At 38.7% G+C, this 23603-nt stretch overlaps 1 protein-coding gene across 1 annotated transcript in view; it reads left to right on the top strand.

Moving 5' to 3' along the window:
• Nucleotides 1–23400, top strand: part of LOC308118268 (transmembrane protein 132C) — a gene marked incomplete at its 5' end in the record, with an annotated part of 133302 nt that extends 109902 nt beyond the window's left edge. Inside the window, 4 exons of the mRNA XM_080477618.1 lie at nucleotides 6226–6431; nucleotides 11850–12159; nucleotides 20242–20433; nucleotides 21025–23400. Coding sequence (XP_080333744.1) covers nucleotides 6226–6431; nucleotides 11850–12159; nucleotides 20242–20433; nucleotides 21025–22101 — 1785 coding nt within the window. The 3' untranslated portion in view covers nucleotides 22102–23400. The remainder of the gene's footprint in view (nucleotides 1–6225; nucleotides 6432–11849; nucleotides 12160–20241; nucleotides 20434–21024) is intronic.
• Nucleotides 23401–23603: the final 203 nt, after the last annotated feature.

Genomic DNA, 23603 nt, shown 5'->3' on the forward strand with positions numbered 1-23603 from the left:
CAGTAGCGCGTGGGCGCGTGAGCAGAATGGACAAAGGGGAGCTGTGGTTTAAAAGCAGTTTGTGCACATTAGTTCAGAAAGCAGGTTGTGACTTTCTTTCAGCAAAGCGTGGACCGAAATATTTTTGTTAAATGGTTTGCAAGAATCTGAACTCTCTCGGTAAGTCACAGATCAATACTTTCTAAAAAAAAAAAAAAAAAGTTAGAGAATGAAAAATACTTTTGAAAGAATAATTTTCAGGGGAAATGCTGTCTTTTTAAAACATTCCTGAAGTTGTGCCCACATATATTTTTGAGATTTTTGGAGTATGCACTAATGTCGGTTATGCAGAACACCAAGACAGATTTGCCAAAGAAGACACACTTCACAGTGTATTTAAGTTCCCAGCTAAACTCAGTTTGTTTTTCTTATGTCAAGAAAATGTATTTTCTTGACAGGGTTTGCACTCCTGATCATTGCAAGCATAATTAGCTTGGCAGTTAAACAGGTAAGAGAATACAATATAAGGAACATGTCATTTAACATCATCTAACTTAGATGCAGTTTTGTGTTGTTGTAGGTAAAAAAAATTCACTTTAACAATTTGTTTTTATAAAAAAGGACAAAATCATATGAAAAGAAAACCTTTAGCAGAAAATCATATGTAAAAGACTTATGCCCCATTTACACGACGACAAAAAAAAAGTCATTTACACAACAACGGTGCTCGGAGCCACAGCAGCTGTCACTTTTTTAAGAAACAAGGTTGAACTTTTCTTTGTCCTGAGTCCCCCCGTGCAGAGACAGCCAGAGGCTACGGAGCGTTGTGACACGTGCATGCGGATCCCCACCGCGACAAACAGATAATCTGCTGTTGCCGCGTAAACGCGAAACATTTCTGAAACAAATGAGACATTGTTACTTCAAATGTTGTTGCCTCATAAGGACTTACCAGATATCTCAAATTGAAAGCAAGTAGCACGAAAAGTGTTACACATTTCATTGTCTATCGATCCCAACACTATTCCAAAAATGAAGGCTTATGTTACGAAAAACATAGGTTGACGATGTCAAAACTGTTAGTTATATTACTTTTATTTGCACAATGTTGAGGTGGTTGTTATTTTCATGCTCATATTGTTTGAAACTTGAATAAAACTATAAGATTTATCACTCCATGTCCAAACTGCTTGCCAATAGCATAACTTAAAAGTAACAGTAAAAGTGACAAACTGTTTACTGTCATTGGTTTTCTCTCTCAAGTTCATTTCAAATCTCAGAGAGTTGATTTTTATTGGCTTTCAGAAAGCTGCAGGGATTCAATTTAGTGAATGACTTAGAAATGTTTCCCTGGATTCTTTTATATATATATATATATAAATATATATATATATTTTTTTAAAAGGTGTAACAACACATGATTTGCGCCTTGTGGTAACAGCTATCACGTCATGTGTAATATCCACAAGAAGATATGAGATGATAATAGTGCGATAAGTAACAAAAATAAAGTGCTCGCTTTGAATTGTATGTGTGATATAAAACTGCTGGTGTTACAAGTGGGTCTGCGTTACACTGCATATGCTGATTTAGTGCATTTCTGTGTGCCGTACATGCACATGAGAGAGAAGAGAAGAGGCAGATCTCTCAAAGGGTTTAATTATCCGTTGAAGTAGCTCCACACATTGTGACGTTGACCTCAGTAGCGTACTCCCCTGCCCACCCGTCTGGTTTGGGAACAGGAAGCTGCACCCCTCCTTTCTCCACCCTATTTTCAAAGGATTCTCAAAATAAAACACTTATATATATATATATATATATATATATATATATATTTTTTTTTTAAATCAGGAAGACATCTCCAGCCTCCTGTGCTCTTTCATTAGAATGTGAGGGTTAAGACTTGTTTTTCTGGAGGCTTGGTTACAGTAGTAGTAACACTCTTGAATGTGTAGGCGACTAACTGGAAATTAACATGAAGCAATTTTTTTAATTGTAATGATTCTAGCCATTATACAGACAAAAATGACCCTTTTTTTTTTTTCTTTATAGCCTACTAATAAATGTTCACTGGATGTATTTGTTGGATGTTTAATCCAATTTAGACAGACTGCATTTTACTTTTTTTACTCTTAAAACTTTTTTTTATTTTTTTTTATTTTTTTTCCAATCATCAATGGACAAAACAACCACAAATGCAATGACAAAAAAAATAAAAAAATAAATAAAACCTTGACTTGAGTAGATCATAAAACACTTTGGAGAATTTTGAAACACAACTAATCTCCGAATGTGACAGCAATGAACTGACAAAACAAAGAGTACAACTTTTAACTGAGAATTGAATTCATTTCCGTCGCTAAATGCTTCCAGCCAACAGGAAATACTAAAAAAGTGGCTTGACTTCCTGTTTCATTGACTTCTCCTCTGAAAGAGGGATTATTAAAGCACCACTAAAAAAAGAGCACAAAGTAGATAAGGATGTCAGGAAAATTATAATACATCACCAGGCTGATAATGTTACAACATATCGAGATATGTTAAGTTATACTCTGTATACAATAAAGAACTGAGGTGGGCAATTAATTTCTCCCAATATGGTCACATAAGAATCTAGGATTACTGTGGAGGGCCGATTTATATAATCTGCTCAATTTGAATAGAAACATCTACCTCATTACAAAGCAGAACATTGTATGGATTTAATGAGCCGTCACTCGTGCGATGTATCACACAAGTTCCTGTACTGTATGTTTCTGCATAATCCCATTATTTGATGGACGTTACACCAACAACTTCAAACTTTTGTACTTTATTCATTTTTCATAGCTTTAAAGGAAAAGCAGCTGTATTTCCAGGATTTCCTCCATATGTACACGAATAGGGTTATTTTTGAAGTTAAAGGGTAGAACAAGAAGTAGCATTAAAAATACATACGTTTGAGTCAATGTGTTCTGCATTTATTGATCATTTGATCGCTGCCGAAAATGTTTTAGGCACACTGCATTTCACTCAAAATGGAAGAGTTTCACATTGAACACCATTCCTTAAAACAGTCATGAATGTCTGATTGCTCATCCTCTACTCAAAGGCATTTTCTAATGCTGCATTCAATAAAAAGGTACATGCAACTTTCCGAGGGTGTGTTCTGCATTAAGAGCAGAGGTGGTTTCAAACATGAGCTGGAGGGAATGGCTGACACACAGACAGAGCAACTATAAGAGATCACTTGTATGTAGAATCCATTCCCGCTGCTTTTCTTGAAAAATACACGTCTTGACTCAAATATGACTGACATTCAATTGTCAGGGCCTTTAAGTTACTTATCCAACGTAAAAGCCATCTGTTCATTCAGGGAATACGCTTTATCCTCTCCTACTTCACAGGAAATTACTATGAATTGCCAAAGCACACATTATATTTAGTAAACAAAACTCAACGTTTGCAAAGACTTAATATCATCTGCTTTGTCGCTTATCAGCCAAACATTTAGACAAATTGAGTAACAGATTAGAAACACCACTAATGGCCTTGAAAGAAAAATGTCCACAGATGACGTACAGTTCAGTAGAATGTGTTAAACCCCCAGTCCTTCAAGAGAAATTCAATGAGTTTGAGTCAGTTATCACTTCAATCGCCAGCTCGTTTATTCTGAATTGGTTTCCCCCCCTCCACGTCCTTATCTGTGTTTATGTGTGCCACCCCAGACTGCGTGATTAGTGCCACAAAGAATTGTTTCCATGGAAAAATGACATTGATTCGTGCATGTTGTCACGACACGCCACTGATAAGAGAGGTTGCGGAGATCAGTCAAGTGCTTAATTTCTCATGTGGCGTAGAAGATGCCAAGTTCCAGTGATCTCGGTTCAATCTTCACGGTTTTATCACCTACAATACCTTTTGGAAGGAGAAAAGCAGATGGCATCGGTGCGTGAAAACAAAGTGGAACTGAATTGAAGATTGAAAGAAAAAGATAATTTGAAAAGGCAGTGAGGTGAGGGAGTAAGATAAATTCTCAGCCTTATTCACACGAGAATATTCTATTACTTGTTATAAATTATAAGAGATTTTCATAGCTGCAAATTATTGTAAACCTGACAACCCTTTATTGGACAAGTGACCGAAATGAGTAACTTGTGGTTGGATGTTTGTTTTAAATATGAAAAAAGTATTGGGAAAACTTCACATTTGCACATTTCTACTGAAATAATAAACACAAAGAGCTACAGTCAATACTTGAAATAATTGTAGGAGACTAGTCATTAATAATGAACAGATATTCAAGTCAAGTGGGACTAAAGACCAAAGAGAGGACTTTCTAACTCGAAATGCTAAAAGATGGAGGATTTGGGTCAATTTCACACCCGTCTTCAGGAGATTCGATTATATATTTAGCTTACATTGGTGTGTTTTCATACCAACACCTAAAGACTCTCAACAATATCTTATGGTTAATTTCTTTTAATTTGCCCATATTTCAGTGAGTTATTTAGAAAGGTGTTAGGGTGAACACATTACTGTACCAACAAAACTCACAGTAAACACAGATGCCTTTAGGAGGACGTCATTTACTGCCACTCACAAATAGGAAAAAAAAAAAGATACAACCTAAAAACTGAACTTTCTTCTTACTCTGAGTCCCACCTTGGAATCCTTCCTTCCAGATCAAAACCTGCTCCCGTCCCAGAGACGTGGAGTATGTAGGAGGTACGGTAATACTGGAGTAGACTGGGAGTGAAGGAGTGGGAGAGGAAAAAGAAAAGAGGAAATGAAAGGGAGGAGGAGGAGGAGAGAACTGACAGACACCAAGCTGTCAGTTTTGTTCCTCGGAGAGAGGGGCTGGTCTGACATCATTTGAGAGTAAAGCTGCCAAGTTATATGCAAAGAAGTGGAGACAGATGACAGTCTTCTTGTGACTGGTTTGTTATAAAGACGCAATTGTCAGTACTGAGGACATGTGCTGAAATTACCAGTTGTGCCAATCAAGCTTATGATGGTATTTGGAATTAAAATGAACCGAAATGCGAGTGATTACAAACAAAATTCAATGACAGATTGTTAAATAGATTTGGTTCTCTTGAGAGAAACGAGTGGATTCTGGTGCTTTGTAGATAATGACAGCGACGTCTGAAGTCCCGGCTATATCATTTCTCTATGCTGGAGATGCATCTGAGAAACTTTAGTGACTGATTGTAACTGTTGTACTTTCTCCAGCCAATCAAAATGTGGTCTGAGCGGCTGTTCTGGGTTTTTTTTTTTTTTTTTTTGGGGGGGTCGGATGAAACAGGTTTGTGTCTCTTCAGCGCTCCATCTGTTTAGTTGGACCAAAGTCACAATACTTGCACATGTAATACACTGCATATTCAAGCGTTGAAAATGGATCCACACACACAAACACACACTCTCTCTCTTACACGCACACACAGGGAAAGAAATTAAGCAGACCAGACACTTGAGATTTCACTGAATCATTGCCAAATGTTTTCAGAGGAAGTGGACTACACATAGATAATATTTCTCACAGCATCCCAAATGAGAAGATTTCATCATTACTTCCATGAAATATTGCAGTAATAGATGTATGTCTTCTCTATAGAAAATTGAAGACTTCCATCCATCTATCTTGTATAGCAGATTTAGTGATTGACAGTGTTAGGAACATTGCAATGTACAGCAATGCTTTTTCTTAATGCCACTTTTACAGGCTGTTTTAACTCAAATACAATTACTGAGGTATCAGGAAGGTCATTGGTTGTTCTTATTGCAGATGAATATTTGTAAACGTGTGTTCCATCTATCCAAGCCATTGATCATTACCATTGCAATTGACAGTCACATGAAAAACATCCAGGTACCATTAACATTAGATTGTGGCCACAATACCTGGGATGCATTAGCAGCACACAGTAAACGTTAACTGAACTTCATGAGAGGAGTCGGAGAGATACACAGCTGTTATCTGGTTAACAGTATTTTAGTTGCACATATTGGCAATTCAAAGTCAATTATCGTAGCACACATCTCTGTTTGCGGTATACAAAAGGCCAAACATGCAAATTCAACACAGAGAGGCTTTGAGTCTGGAATCGAGCTTCGGTTTTCACTGCTAACAACCACACCACTGTGTAGCCCGATCTCAAGATTACATTTTCTAAATACACCAGTCAAAATGAATTTGTTTCCTTCTTTCCTTCACTGTTTTTGGCCTGCATCTTACTTCATCCTCTCCATGTCCCTTTTCCTCAGATGTCAGAGCGCTGCGACTACGTGTACGTCAATGGAAAGGAGACGAGGGGGAAAAGCCGGGTGTCACTTAACTTCACTTACAGTTTTCTGAGTGCCCAGCTGGAGATGAGCGTCTGGATGCCCCGTCTGCCCCTGGTCATTGACATCGCTGACCCCGAGCTCAGCCAGATAAAGGGATGGAGGGTCCCTATTAATTCAAACAGGAGGTAAGACTATTGATTTGACCCATATGTTAAAAAATCTATTATTGAATCACTGGTTTTCAAGCACAGCAAAGTTAATAATTGCTTCTTGTATATTTGTACAAGTGATCTTGCTGGGCCAGAAACAGATGTACCCATATGAGCTAGCACTTGGAAAAAAAAAAAGACATACTCTAAAGTTTAAATAAAGTATTTACTAGATCAGTCGTTCCAAACCTTAAATTGAATGTTTTTGTGTGTTGGCGTGTCCACCAGTGATTCTCTACTGTGCAACACAGCAGTCACTCAGGGACCAGAGACAAGCACCGCAACCTTTGTTAGAGGCAGATTCGAAACGTTTCTGAGGAAAAAAAAACCCAGATCTAGATCATTAACCTGAGTTGCTTGGCAGTTTCACATCCACCAAAAGGTAAAAAGAGGACAGGCTCAAAGAAACTGCCTCGCTGGTGGTGGTGGAGCCATATAAATTCAATACAGGCACCACTGAATAATAAGTGTCTAATTATTCATTGCACTGGTTTCCCAAAAAAGTACTTTTACTGAATAAGAAAGGAGCAAAGGTTTTTTGTTGTTTTGTTTTTTTTACACAAGAGAACCTGGGTAAAACTCCTGCATCTGAATAGTGACACAGTGCACAAAGATGTGGCACAACAATGATAAAAATATGAACAGTATTCCTCCCACATAAATAAATAAACTATTTTTTAAAAAAAATCATCACCAGTGAAGCACGCCGACTAATTTGGATTTGATAACGGCTATTATGGTTATTTACTGTGATCATACAGACAGTAGCTGGGCCGAACACAAAACGCATTGTGAAGTATAAAGGGATTAAATTACTCCGTGTATTACAGTGTTTATCTCATTTGCGAGAGCCAGGATATCACACTAAAACAATTTACACCGTGGAGCGAAAACTGCAATCATATGAAGCAGCAGACGACATGTATGCCCTCTTTTTTGTTGGTAATCTATTCAAATGAATAATGAGTGAGTGCGTTGCGTCACAAATGGAGCTTCAGTTTACTGTAAATGGAAACATGTTGGACTCCATTCAGGTTGCGGTTGTCTGTTGTGCCCCCATGTTGTAATACCACCATGCTGCATACGGAGAATGGGCCATTAACCTTCATTTTCTCCACCTTGTGTCCATTGCATTTTTTGATATAAAGTCGATACAAACATCAGTGTAACATCAACATTCTAGGTGACTGCGTTCAAAACAGTAGGTTTCAAAAACACAACTGGATTGATCCTGAATAATCATTTATTTTTTTTATCAAGTATTCAATGAAATTTTTACAGTATTTCATTGTTTTGGAGGGACGAAATAAACGTTAATACTAATAATTGCTCAATTGCAGTTTCGTTACAAGTGTATTAATCACCATATTGTGAATGTTTAATTCAATTGTATTGGTTACTGAGTGTAAAGGGACAAAAGTAAAATGTACATCAATTTAGTGCCCATCATGGGCCTGTGAGTTAATTGTGTAAACCTTTTCACATAGGCGATGCATGCCTTTAACGTTTACTATTGATCCACCCACTTCTTTGATTGACTCAATACATCATCTTGAATTGCAAACTTGTAAGACTGAACAGGACGGATAAAGAGTCCAGGTAAACTAGCAACAAATCACAAAAAGCCGATTACTCCAGGTTATATTGATCTTATCATCTAAACCCTATAAACAAACAACTTAAACATCACCTTAAAGGATTCAAGCATTCATCAGAAGAAAAATCTTATATCAGTGTTTTGTTTTGTGTTTTTTTCCACTACATTCTTAATGCACTTTTTCATTACTGTAATGTATGGAATGGTTACTGAAAGTAAGATCAGTGTGCAAAGGAGAAAGCTAAGAAAAAGGCACTGGAGAATTGAGAAATAAATGCAAAATGCAAATCAACTTAAAGCAAAAATCAGGATAGAACTGCCAAATACAAAAACCAAACAAAAAGAAACCCACTAAAACTCGTAGTCCAAATTTTTGCCATAATGCACTTCAAAATGTAGGTGGTCTACACTCTGAACAGCCCTTTTACGCTTTCAAAGGGGCAGTGAAGCATTTGTTTCTGCCGCAGCTAAATATACACACGCTAAGATCACATTTTATCATTACTTCGCTCAAAACAGTTTTAAAGGAGTCAAAAGTCCTCATTTTTCTCACACATGAAAATTCCTGGCACCCTCAGTGGCTTTTAGCCCCATTTGAAGTTGTAGTTTTTCCATGTTTTCAAAAATGTTACATTGTAGCTTTATTTTTTATTGTGAATAATAAAAATACAACAGAACTGATAATTTTCTGTCTCAATGATTCACGCTAAATATCACTTTTTCCACTTCTCCACTAGTATATACAACAATACTATTTTCCCTCTAAAGAAAGTCACAAATCAGCCTTCTGAATGTGTGTCAGATGTCCAGCAGACTGAACTCAACCTGGCCACGTGGGTGCGCACAGAAGTCCTTCAGTGTTGACCAATGCGTTAATACAATTGTAAATATACAGTCTTATCTACATCAGAAGACTACATTGTTTGAAATGTGCTATACTAACTGTGAGTACGATATAGGGTCGGTTGAAGTTAAATGTTTTTCAAAGTGCAATCTGCCACAAAATCTATGCATTGTCACTTTCAATTAGGCCACAACCCACTGGGTGGCACTCTAACACAAATACCCCCTGCTATCCATGCCTGATCACATCAGTCATGTCTTTCAAGTGCCTCACTGTTTGAGTGATAATGGGTTTAAGGTGGAGCAAAGACATAAAGGAGTAAAAGAAAAGGAAAAAACATTGGGAAATCTGGATGGAAAACATTTTCTCCACACTGTTTTGTCAATGTAAGTGTTCTCTGAATGCATTCATTCGCCTTCACCTAAGAACACAAGGCAACCTCATTAAAGTCCAGCACCACGGCTGACCTGTCATTCATGGCTCCAAACTTGCCCTGACCTCATGTTTCTGTTGCCAGCCACAAATGTCACCTTGGTTTAGATCGCCGTCCCTTCACTGATGTGGAATGGGGGGCGGGGGGGCAGGTTAGGGACTAAGCCAAGCCACTGGGCCACATCATGTTAACCTGTCAGCCCGTTTTTCTGCCTGACCGGCCATGCCTCATTAAACCTAATGGAAACTGTCACTGTCACTCCCCCCAGCCACCTGACCAGTAGACAGCGGCAGACAGTTTGAAAGAGTAAGGAAATATAATGGAAGGTGAAAAGGAAAGCGAAGAAAGAAAGTAGAGAAATTGATTACAGTGAAGACTGGAGAGAGAAATTGATGTGGGAAATATAGAGTGAGAGACAGGCAGTGTGAGCTAACAAAATGACAATAGTTCTTCACAGGGCAACAAAACCAACCTACACCCAGTGAAAGAGAGTGATGTGAGATAAAGAGCAGAAGGATAATAGTCGTGCGTACACCTAACAGCAATAGTACGGCACCAAAGACACAATGAAATAGAGTAAAGTAAAACTGAAACTCCCAGACAATGGGGTCTTCCATGGCAAACCTTTCCACTGCATGCCTGGCATGAGCGTTCCCATTACCGCTATATGCGAGAGTCGATTGCACAGAGCATTTTCAAAATTTAGACAATGGAATTGTTCTCATAACAATCAGAAAAATAATGGTCCTGCCTCTCAGTAACCGCCAACTTAAGGTTGTAAACATGCTGTGAATGTTAGCTCACTTGTTAACATTCAGAGGAAATTATGCAGGTCTATCATGGGTGGATATGAGTTTATAAAAACCCAGCAGTCGATATGAGTAACAACTAATGTCTGCACCAATTGAGAAAAGCACCGTTTTGGAAAATGTCACATCATTGACACTTTTTGTCGCAATGGAACCGTTTAAAATGTTTGTAACGTAGTTCATAACCAACATGCCATTAGTGTCTCATTTCAAACAATTTTATTAAACTACTACTTGGTAGTGTTTTAGATGGTTATTTGTTTTTCCTAACAGTTTGAGCTTAAGTTGGACACACTTACAGTATTTTGGATTGAATTTGTGAAAGTCTGTAAATATGAAGGACTCAACAAGGAATTGTTGATTTGTCACATTATTTTGTGAATTCTATTATTAGGGACTTTGTGAAGTATAATAGAAGTATATTACTATCACAATCACTGCAAAGTGTGGACACCATTTTGGATGTGCACTTGTGCAGGTTGTGAACTCTGGGTGTTTGGCTGCTTTTGTCCCTCAGATCTGGCAACCCAGCTTTCAGCTGCTAGTCGGTTTTCTGTTATCTTCTTTTTTTTTTGCACTTGAAATTTCCTCATTAAGTTATAAGACTCGAAGTGTTTTTTGTACCATTTCTGATTATTATTATTTTTTTAATGGACCGTAGAAGAATACTTTCAAATTGCTGCATTTGTTCTGCTTAAATCTTAAGTATCACACACCTCGTGCAGTACTCGGGAAAAAACCTTGGCGTAATAGTAATGTCATTTTGTACGCATAACTGATCATTTTTGCTTTGATTTAATGAAAACAACGCTTACAGTAATCCAAAATGTGTATTGCTGTTTATTCAAATAATGTTTGTTATTGTGTGTCTATTATATTGTCAGTATCTTTATTAGGGGTATTCGTGAGTATGTACAAATGGAAAGGTTATGTGGCCACATGTGACACCTGAAATGTTGAACATACCTGGCAATGAAAATCTTTGTGATTCTGTCCTACTTGAGCATATCCTGCAATGAAAAAAAAAGACTTTTAATCCAATAATGTGATGTAATTTATGTTGGTTCTCTTTTCATTTGTATTTCTTCTTCTGGCAAAGCACAATTACCCTTTAGTGTGAATAATGGGCAATCTCAAGGTATTTAGATATTATTCACACTGAAAGGTAGTTTCACCCCCCGTTCCTTTCCTCCTCCTTTTAATCCAGTGTTATGCGGGTATTATAGAGATAAAGGGTCCTGTAAATTTAAATAGCAGCAAAATATTCAACCAAATGCTTTGTGAAAACCCAGTGCTGGGCTCACAAACATTCATTTGTTACAAAACATATCTTCTATGATGGCTATATCCGCAAAGTATTTGCCATGAGCAAAATAAATGGCAGACGTACTGCAAAAATATCAGTTGCCCTTTTAAGGGAAATGAGAAAGCAAGCCAGGCAGCAGTTCGTCTCTGCAAGCGGTTTATAATGGATTTTTTGAAAACACTGGGAGGCTGTGGCTTTTGGAAAGTCAAGCGAACCTTCAGCAGAATAGACTGTATGTAGGATTCGACTGCAGTAAACACATCACAGGCATTCGACTTTTGGGCATTTATGGTGACACGCAGCACTTTGTACTTCAAAGCAACCTGAAGTATCCACTTGGCACTCTTTTAGGTAATTGAACCGTGCTTTATTCCCATGGTTGAACCTCTTTCCCTTTACTGTTAGGTACGAGAGGGTCACCGATGACAAGAATGGTGTAAATGCAGCCGAGGAGAGGACTGAGAACGCTTGTGTGCCCCAGTACCAAAGCACCACCCTGCGCATCCTCACGCACTTCATGGCAGATGTGGGGGAAATGAGAGGAGCCATGGAGGACGACGGGCTCAGCCAGCCAAACTTCCTGCTCGGTACCGACTGGCAGGTGGACGTGACACAACTGGTGAAGGACTCCCTGAGGGTGAATGACCCGAAGATCGCTCAGCTGCTGGAGGGCCAAGTGCTGATCGGGCAAAGTGCTGGAGCGACCAAGCTACAGGTAAAGTTTGCTGTGCATGTGTCTACGTTTAGGGGTGTGGGGTGTACTTCAAACAGTGTCGTGATGGACACATTCATTTTATGGGCATTACTGGAAGCAGTTGTCATGTCAGTTAACCTCTTAATTAACAAGGTTAATCAAAGGCAATAGATGGACAGCATGAAAGCCATGCATGTTATTGAGGTGGACGAAACATCCCATTATAGTAAAGTCATGCCAAAGGATAACGGAAAATATTTAGCCATCATGCATCTTCTTTTTACCTTTATCCCAGCTGACACTACGGCAGGTGATACCCGGAACAGGTCACCAGCCTGTCACACAGCCAACACAAAACCACAATCATTCACAACACATTCAGCTCATTTAGAGTTACCAATCAATTGAACAGGCCCGTCATTTGATTGACGATAGGAGCTGAAATAATTGGAGAACATCCACACTTTACTCAGCATTTAACCTTTTTGTTGTGAGGCTATAGTGCTTATTATCTAACTGGAACTGGTAGGTGAGCGTATACTATTTATAGTTACTGAGGACTTTCAAACAATTGTAATACCAGGAAAATGCAGTGAGTGTCTTGAAGTTATTGGATGCATTAAAATGGGACACACCTCGAAGCTTCTTTGAGCACAAATGTCTGATATTTGTCGTTGAGCAAAGGTGAACGTAAGCCACAAATTTGATTAAGCTCAGAAAGATTTTGTGGGTTCACCTTTACCTCAACCTTTAACCTACTGATAGCAAATCTTAAACACGCCTTTGATAAAACTTTTACTAAAAAAGACCAAATCTCCTTCTGAAGATGTTCTATGCACTGACATTTCCAGGCATGAAAAAGAAATGTATAGGGCTTCATCAGCCAGTGTTGCATATCAGCTGCGTTCATAAAAAGGCACAATACTCCGAACACACAAAATAAATAGCTTGATGAGGCAATAATATGACCAACTCAAAGTTTTCCAGGTATTTCCTCACATTTCGGGCCTATACATAGCCAGAAAAATAATTATAGATTTAGATACGCAGTTTGCTCATTACGACAGTATAACTATAATTAAAGTGAGAAAATGTGGTGGGAGGCTACAGGAGAATGTGGAGTAAAATGGAACAGGTTTGGCAGAGGAAAGGGAAGTAAAAAAAGAAAAATACACTGCGACAGTGATCACAGCACAAACACGTAAGCCTATCATGGGCTCACAGAGAAACACAATATTGTGGCACATCTAATAAAAGCTTGCACCTGTACAGTCTGAGTCTCCCACTCATTTACCAAGTCTCTCCATCAGGCAGGTACACACAGCCATACACATTCATATAGGATTACTTGTGGGGCCATCCATTTGGTTTTTTTATCCCAAACTCGACTCAGTCCAACCCTAACTCATCCCTACACCTAACCCTTAAATACAATTAACCTTTGTCGTGCATTTCTATAGTGGACCTGAATTTTTGTTCCCATAGCGCTACGTATGTCAACATCCTCACCAGTATAGAAAAAAACGCAAGCAGATTTCGCTCAGTAAATTACAATCATAGCTTCCACTTAAAAGTGGATTAATTTAATGAGTTGCTTTTAACCACCAAATCTAAAAACAATCCCCTTGAACGACTACATTAACAGATCTCAGTCCCCACTGCTTTGGTAAAAATACCTGGCCCACACACAGAGAAGTTCTCGAATACAATTTATCCACTAACACAATCAGAGCTTCGAACAGGTTGGCATGAGTGCCTCCTCCTACTATAAATCAGAATCAATCTGGCATTTACAATATAGCACAACGCAGGGCAACACGTCGGTGAGCGAGATGAATGGGTTCATAATTTCTTGTTCTATATGAATTTGTGAGTTTATGTGCTCTGCTACATTGATCATGCATGTGTATGTGAAACACTACGGTTTCTATACTGGTTAGGATAAAAGTTTGATAAGAGATAGGTGACAGAAAGGAATGCAAGAGTGCATTGGATTACATATTTTATCATTTGATATGTTTGGAATGGCAGATCAAGGAGAGATTGAAATTGTCTGCAGCCACTTGCGTTTGTATTTTCCTGCCTTATGCAAGCATTATAGTTCCAAGTGGTCTATATGGATCACATATCAAACAGCAACCATACACGCAAAGCAGTGAAACACCACAAAGTTTCAGTTTGAACACCTGATATTAAGCCTTGAAGTCTGTGATACAGTTCTAATGCACTTCATTTTTGGCTGTGTGGAATTAAAGGTGTTGCTGTACTGCGAGCACAATTCTCAGAAAACACAACCAACTAGAATATACCTTAAAAAATATGTTTTTTTTTGTTTGTTACATAAAATATCAATGTTAACAACTGTTATGATCCATAGACTGTGAAGACCCTGCATTTAACCTGCACAAATTAAGTTTCTGCTTTTCAATTCATGTTACATTTTTGCATGAAAGAAAACTTTCTACTTCTTTTCTATCCCCATTACAGTCACAATAAAGTCTGTTTTATAAATTTCTTTTGATACAATAACTTCAACGTAAAGCAACTGGAACAAACACAATAAGGACTCCAACTAGACTAAAACACGAACCGCTTGGTTGTGAGTTGACAGTGCAATCCACTTCTGCACCATGCCACCTTCACCAAGAAAAATAAAAAATTAAATGCAGTTATAAAACTGGCAGGAGCTTCTCATATATATATATATAGCAATTTACAGAAAATCGGCCAAAGCAGGAAATGACATAACTTTTTTAACGACACCGATAATTTGGTTTGTCAAATTGGTAGTTGTACATTTAACTCAGAGAAAAAGATTAAAGTACAGAAGTAGAGTCTAAGTTGACACGGGCTTAGATGCTGTAGTCTCTGCAGTACTGTTAAAGTTGACTGATGTGTTTGTGGAGGAGGCAGCGAGTCTCTGTCAGGGCTGATGTTTGAAAACAGTGTGCGCCGTCGCTGTAATAAAACAGCGTCTACAGCTGCCTCATGTCAGGCTTCTCAGCAGCTCTCCAGTGTAAGTGATTAGCAGCTGTTGTCAAGGTGAAGTCATATTGATGTTAAAACACTGTCGAATGTGACTTACTGCACTTTCTCGTAACGAATCGGCCTCGTTTAAAAAAAAGCAGCTCTGTTTTCATAATTACATCTCTATAATAAAGACTGACGTTGCTGAATATACTTTACTCTCTAAAACTGAACTTGATTGTCATGAGGTATTTTCCTTAAATTGTCTGCGTACCAGCAGTTTTATAGAGTGGGTATGCCAAGCATAAAACTCTCGTATTTGTTCACTCACTGCATCACTTCTTTCATCTTAAACATAACTATGTGGAGACTTATTGACAACTGGAGGTTGACTGTAACATCCAGGTAATTGAGATGAATTGTTGATCCAACTCCAAAACAAATGCTTATAAGTTTTTGACATTGAAAAGTGTGATCACAGCAGTAACAAAGGGCTTGTTAAAAAAAAAAGAAAAAAAAAAGATAAAAATTACTTTTTTGCTTTCTATAGATCACGGAGCTCCACTTTATTTGAGAAAAATAAGCCCTCAAATCACAAACCTGAAACCACAGTGTGTCCCAGCCATTAGACCCCCAAAATCCTCCTCACAGCATATCCTTTTTCACAGTAATTTGGTGTAGTTTTCTCTGTAAGATTGCGTTGAGATGAGGTTATTGGTGTTATATAAATTATATTTTGATTGAATTAGTTCGATGTTTTTCAGCGAAATATGTTCGTCTTTATTTAAAACCTACAACTGTTGCAACTATTACATTAATGGTTTTGCAGATAGTTTATTATATTTTGAATATATCTCCATTTAACTTACAGTAAATGCAGTTTCTGAAATGTGCGTTTTAATAGGTTTTACACAGACACACCCCCACCAATTCAATATATCAATTATTAACACCCTCAGTTTACACAATACCGTATGATCGTTAAGGTTTCAACTGCTGCTATTTGACAAATTGGAGTCAAACACGAAAGTGTGTACTGTGTTAGCTGTGTAGTTTTTAGTCTGCTGCTCATATGGTTTGTGAAAAGGTTAAATCATTTTGAACGAAGACATGCTCTTAACTCCGGACAAAGCTTTTGGGCTTAATACAGGGAAATCGTGTAAACACTTAGTGGAATGGGCACGCAAAGCAAAGCACAAAATCAGCTCAATGAGCCACTATGGGTAATAGAGTTTTTGTTTTATTTAGTTCTTGTTGTTGTTGTTGTTTTATTTTTAAACCCATTATAATATCGCAAAGTCTGGGGACCTTTATTTATCTGTTTGCATTTATTATTGATGAGAGACACAGGAACAATACTGTTGATCGGGTCTCTTTTTTTGACGCAACTCAACTAAGAATTTAAAAGGCACTGTAACACAACCTCCTGTACTGCTTAGTGCCCTGGAACCTCGAAGTGGACAGATTTCAGCTAATATTAACCAAAGAAAGAGTACAAACTGGACAGGTCTCCAGTCCATCACAGAAAACAGACAAAACCACACACACTCACATTTATACCTACAGCCGATTTAGAGAGACCAAATAACCTTGTTCGCATGTTTTTGAACCTTGTGAGGAAACCTGAGTACTTGGGAGAAACCTTTGTCTGACATTTGGCAAAAAAAGGGAAAATGTTTGTTTACATTTTTTGTATCCACATTTCTCCTTGATTATGAAAGGAATATACTGATAAAAAGTATAAATAACAAATTATAACGTTACATTTTACAATTGAGTAGAAAGCCATCATAAATACTAGAACCTTATACAACATGTATGAAATTTTGCAAAAGTATTTTGCATTTTTAAGAAGTGCCATTACGTATCTCAGTTTCCATTTTTAAATAAACAAACCAGGAGGTTTATTTTCTTCTGTTATTATGTACAAGAATTGTAGAATTCAATTTGACATTTAAACTGAAGCCAAGAATTTCAAAAGGCCACTCGTGCGTTGGAGGCTTCTATAGTGGCAACCGAATTGGTAATGTTATCATTAATATACTGTGCTGCAAGTTTCATGGCGTGGCAAGAGAAAGTAATCTATCTATTATGAGCACTCTCTCTCCGACACGTCGTCGATATACTGCGTAAATGCAGAGCCCATTTTGAGCTTAACCTTTGAAGATGTGCTGATCCACGTGTTAGAGACACATGGTGTGGGAAACAATGGGTCTCATGTGTTATTGTCGGTAGCATCAACAAAAAATCAGAGTGCAAATGGGATTTTGTGGGGTTTCCTGTAGCCAGCACGGCTGGAAGTCTGTACAGAAATCATAAAAGACAAGACTCTGACAGCTTTTGAAGGGGAGGAATAGGCCTGGAAGGGGTCTTTAATTGCTCCCTGGGGCTGAAAGGAAAAAAAAAAATTGTAAACTCTGGAAGACCTATGTGGAAGGAGCTTAACGTGTTTGGAAGAGCGGTGGGAGAATGGCTCGATTATGGACATGAGCCTAAAGCAGGATCTGCAGACTCTCTAATGGGTCGGGGTGGAGAGGAGAGGCGAGAATTGGACAAAAGGACTCTGATGAAGGGGAGGGAAGGGGATCTGACTGCTCCTACCACCACCGGGAGAATCTGGGAAAAGTAGGCCTGACATCTGAAGATGAGAGCAGTAGAAAGCCTGGACATTTGTTAGAATCTAGCTCAGGCTGGGCTGAAAGGAGTGGTGATCTCTTTGAGGGATACAAAAAATGCTCCTGACATCTCGTGGAGAGCTCTGTAGGAGGTTTATAGATTGCATCTTAGAGGAGAAAGATGCAGGTCATTTCTTTCATGGCTAGAGGATAGGCTCCCTCTGCAAAGAGTGGTCGATGCACGATTTTTCAAACTTTACACACTTATTTATATTTCAGTAGCACAAGTTTAACCCGAAGTATCATTCGAATTCAATTTTAATGCAATGGGGATGCTAGTGACTTGCCCATGTGATGAATATAAAGCATTAAAGGGAATATTGATCGAAACATCTCGAGGTAAAAGCACAGAAAGCGAGATGTTGGCTTTACAATTCCTTCTTTCCACTGAGATTGCAGGACTCATGCATAATGAAACAAGCCACTGGTTGTGAATTCTGTGTCCTTTCTTATATTGCTTTCAATTTCTTACTGTATTCAAGAAAATAAAATAATGTCCATGCTTCATTATCAGTGTAAAAGTCTTCATGATCACTCCTACTCTGCCTTTTTAGCCTCTCCTCTCACCCTGTAACTGAGTCCAAAAAAAAAACAGCTATGCGGTTTAGTGACCACATAAATCTGTTTAACAATGCAAGGTTTTAGGTTGACAGGCAACCCCCCCCCCCCCCCCCCCCAAAAAAAAATAAATAAATATTGCAAAAAGCTGAACCAGAGGGAAGAAAACATGGAAATGTGCCTATACAAATAAGGCAGTGATCGATGCTGACAGTTCATTATGGCTGGTAAATGTGGCCATGTGGGGGCAGCTGGAGGAGAGACTGCAGCCATAATTGGAGTGGATGGAAGAGATTCTCGTCTCACAACAGTATCACAACTATTTACATGCCCACACCTCTGGCAACTCCAAGGCAGCCATAATATGTTGCTTGGGTGGAGATCATATGTTTTAGGAGCATTTTTATGGACGTGCTCGTTTGTATAATCACATTTTTTTTTATGCGTTTTTCACGTTTCGCATAATAGGTACCATCATTTACATGTATCATAAGAAGTAAAGAGATGAATGCAGGTTTGTTGCTCTATTTGCATACATTCCACTGACCTTAAACAATGGAGTGCACAGCAATTGTTTAACATTATGACATACATCTGTTGCTGGAGTATATAACTGTAAATGACATATGTTACCATTTTAAAACAATGTCTATCCTGAACATGACATATTCTATAATTTAACCACAGTTATCACAGAGTTTGAAAATCCTCCCCCCCCAAATTATTATTTTTTTTTTAATCTGAAAATACTCCCCCCTCCCTCCACAAAAAGAAATGTGTAACATTATGAGGCTCAGACACAATACTGTGATACACGTAATACCTGTCCAGAGTGTACTTTGCCATTGCGTATTGTAAACTGAGATCGAATCAAATGCTACATGACCCCAAACTGAATGAGACTGTATAGAAATTGAATGCAAGGATGAATATACAGATTGCATAAATCAATTTACATGTGCCACTTTTTTTGACTTGTCAACTACTTTTCTTTTGCTTTTATAAGTACAATGTCTTTTACATCCCCTAAATGGTCTCAAACTGCCCTAGGGATATTATAAAATATGTCCAAAACAGATATTTCATTGTACAGCTTTGTATATGTGATAAACAGTATATTTTGGTGTGACATGTTTTCTTGTATGACGCAGCTCATCTCTGGTTTCCTATCCAAGCTATGTGACCTAAACTCGTCAAACCTCCACTCCTTTTTTTGGGAAGGGGAGAGAGAGAATATAATCATTGTAAAGTTCAACTCTTTATCAAGAATCAGAATTTAAATACTAGGAAAACAAGAATAAAATCAATGAAGACCACGATGACAAAGACACAAAGTTCAGTTCAAGCAGAGTTCAAGAGACTGGAGGTATGTGAGGCCGTTACACGCCTCAAAGTGTCACACGGCCGCTCTTGTAGAACTTCTCTCTGTTATTTGCTTCTAATCTCAACATTGCACCCACTGTTGGTAGTAATGCTCCATTGGTCTGTATTTGTAAGGTTGAGATGAACAGAAATACAGATGTACTGAACACAGAGTATGGACCAAAGACTTTGTAACCCTGTAACACAGTGGTATAAGAATTGTAGCACTCAAAAGGGCCTTACCATACATAAGGTAAACTTCATTTAGCTATGTAGTTTTTGATTCAACTGATGTCAGCACTAAAGTCTATAGAAGCTCAGTTTTTAGGCCACTAACCTGAGTCAACATGCTTGAAATCGAAAATATTCACATTATCTCTATGGTGAACTTCTTTCCAATGCATAATCCAGTTTATCCTGATCAGTTATCTAACCACCAATGTCAAATCTATAACAACAGCTGGCTACTTATCCTTCCTATCCCCACAGCTGCATGTCATTGCAGATCTTATACAATGAGCGTTGTACTTGTGTGTTTCAGGTGCTGTCCCCTCTGACATCATTGGTTTTGGCTGAGCGGAGCATCAAGGTGCTTGATGATAAAGTGAGTGTGACAGAGCTGGGGGTGCAGTTGGTATCGGGGCTCTCGTTGTCTCTACAACTCAGTCCCGGGAGCAACAGGGCCATCGTCGCCACTGCAACAACGCAGGAAGTCATTGAATCACTCAAACAGGTACGACTCAAGAAATCTATATTTGATATTGGCAACCACATATAATGTAGCATTTTACAATATTGACTTTTTAACCTACCGTGGGAGGAAGAGAGTCAAATAGGGACTGTATTAGTTCTGCAAATTGCGTTTAACTTGCAAGTTCAGGGTTGTATCTAATTTATTACCAAGTCTATGATATTCATTGTAATTTTTCTTTTTAAATTAATTCACAGTTGATATAGTGACGCTATCTCTTTGATTTCCATCTCTAACCACTGAACAGCTCTGTTATTCGTATAATTATAATTTCAAATGAAGCAGGGCTACAGTCTCTCCCCCGAGGGAAAATATACTTCCAGGAGAATAGTCTCATACCCATTCTATCCAGTCGTTTCAATGAACCTTCCTACTGTAATTAAGACTAACTTTTGCTTCCTCCATGTGACTTTGTTTTATGTTTTCCATTCCATTTTTATGTTATATTCCCCTCTTTGCACTTGTTGGGAATATGCACATTATTGTTGTTGGAGTGGTTTTCTGTGCAAATTTCACACTGGGTTACTGCTGTGGTGCCAAATTCTCTTTGTCTGTTTGTGTTTATTTTCTTAGGAGTCCCTCATCAGTGCTTGGCTCCAGTTCAGTGATGGATCCATGACTCCTCTGGACAACTACAACCCTGCCCATTTCACCCTGGCAGCCACTTCTTTGGATGAACAGGTTGTGGCCGTGCAGCAAAGCTCAGCATGGAAGTGGCCCATGATTGTTGCAAAGGGTGAAGGTCAGGGTTTACTTGTCCGTGTTGAAATGGGCCAATCAGAAGTGTGCCAGAAGGGCAAGCGGCGTACTATTCTAGCCACTGGCATGGTGAACATAAATGTGAGGTTTGGTCAGTCGGAGGAGCAGTATCGAAAACCCGGAGACCGGCGAACACGACCCGACCCTCCGTATTATGGCGGATCGATCTCCGACATGGAAACTGGGTTGATTAACCGTGGAGCCACCACTATAAGAGGCCAAGTTCCAGGGAGGCCCAACGGTGGCCGTCTATCAGCGGACAGTGGGGCAAGGACCCCAAATGAATTCTCTGAGTATCCAGGTCAGGCAGAGTTGCCACGGAGCCGCAGCACAGATGACGACTTGTTGCCATCCCGACGAGGACTGACAGATCTGGAGATCGGTATGTACGCCCTGCTGGGAGTCTTCTGCCTGGCCATCCTTGTTTTTCTGATTAACTGCATCTCTTATGCATACAAGTACCGCAGCAAGCAGCTCTCACTGGAAGCGCCAGAGACAATGCCCCATGCCCATGACTGGGTTTGGCTTGGCCAGGAGGAAGGACTTTGTCTGCAGCAACAGCAGCAGGACGAGCTGGGCGGGGCCCTCGAGGAAGGCAGTCAGCTGTTAAATGGAGGCATCCAGCGTGGCAATTCTGGTGGAGGAGGATGTAGCGGGAGGGATCACAGGAACGAGTCACTCAACTCTCCCACAACAAAGAGAAAGAGGGTGAAGTTTACCACTTTTTCCAATGTCAAGTCCACTAATGGATGTCCTGTGCTCAGCCCATTAGCACTTGTGCAGACCAGTGAGATAAAATGGGTATGTCCAGACATTGAACTTGGGGACTCAAAGGATCTTAGGAACTACATGGAAAAGCTTAATGAGAATGCGATCAAGAACATTGCATAGGGGATACTGGGTGTTTTCAATGAACTAAAGAGAAACTCACCTGAATGCCTTGAGAATACAGAGGGAAGGAGGGAGAAAAGGAAAGAGCAGAATAAGTGGTGAGGAAAGACGTGGACCAAGCCTGTTGTTAAACTGTACACCTCACCATAACAACAGGATAGTGCATTCAGCCACTGATGTTTCCATGGCAGTACTCAGAAAGAGTCAAGAGATGGACCACAATAAGACATGCTTTGCCACGACACCACAGCATAGATGTATGAAGGGGGTAGTGAGAAAATGGTATTGTTGCTTAACTTAAATGTATGTTTGTTGTCTTCAGTTGAGGTTCAGTTTCCATTTTCCTTTTAATAAATGCCATCTACATTAATTTATGTTTTCTTTTTTAATATGAATGTTGTATTTGTTGTGCATTTTACACTTTGTTTTATTCATTTTATTTATTTTTACTTCTCTGTGCCCTGTTCCAGGTCAGCAATTTTAGACTCGAAGAGAGATAAAAGCAATTTTGTATTGTATATAAATGCAGAGTTTGAGTTGAAGGTACTATATGTATAGTAACATTTTGTAACCGTGCAGTTGGGTTTTGTTTAGATTTTGTTTTGTTTCAAGTTTGGTTTTGTCTCCAGAAAACAGATCCATGCATGACATTATTTAAGAGGAGGCATGTGTGTCTGATCTGGTAACTGAAAATGTGTAGATAACTAATAACAGTAACCTGGAGACATGTCAATTTAATATTATTGCATTCACTCATTAGCAGATGATTTTTAGAGTTGAATTGAATGTTGATATTGATTTTGTATTTTGTTAGCCCCCTAACGCGTCCCCTTCTTATTTTGTCATTCAGGAAATCCTCTTGATTCAGTTGCATATGTGACACAGAGTACAATTTTATACCACTTAAACAGCCTTGTACTATGGTCAAGTCAAAACAAGCTACACTCAACAGAAAAATAATGATCGCTACCAAGAGTACCAACAGACAATCACATTGTGTATGACCCAATGTCTTCAATCCTAAATGTTCCATGAAAATCTCTCCAGTTCATTTGTTGTATGGTCTGAATTAGGTTGAGATCAGAAAACATTTTCTTTCTCTGACTGTTGTATATGACATTTTAGATTACAGAAAAAAGGTCATGACAGTCCATGAAAAAAATATTAAAAACCGTGGGGGGAAAATATCCCAAATTTGAGTCATTCACTCCATTAGTCATATTGGAGAAGTTCATCCTTTTCTACTGTATCTGTTCTAAAATTGGCTGCTGGACTAATTAAAACTGAAGGTGAATCTTTCGTCTTGCAGCAGTGTGATTCATTTATTATAATGTTTTTATATTATTGTTCTGTTCCACCCTCAGCTTGTTATGTTGTGTTCGAAGACCGGAGTGCTTTCAGGAGTACCCAATCAGCGGATTGAACAAATATCAAAACCAAGTGCCTGTTTGACAGCCACCACAACAGCCCGCTGAAACAGAATCTATTTTGTAATCATCATC

This window comes from Lipophrys pholis (assembly GCF_963383615.2).
Source record: "Lipophrys pholis genome assembly, chromosome: 12".
NCBI classification, from domain to species: Eukaryota; Metazoa; Chordata; class Actinopteri; order Blenniiformes; family Blenniidae; genus Lipophrys; species Lipophrys pholis.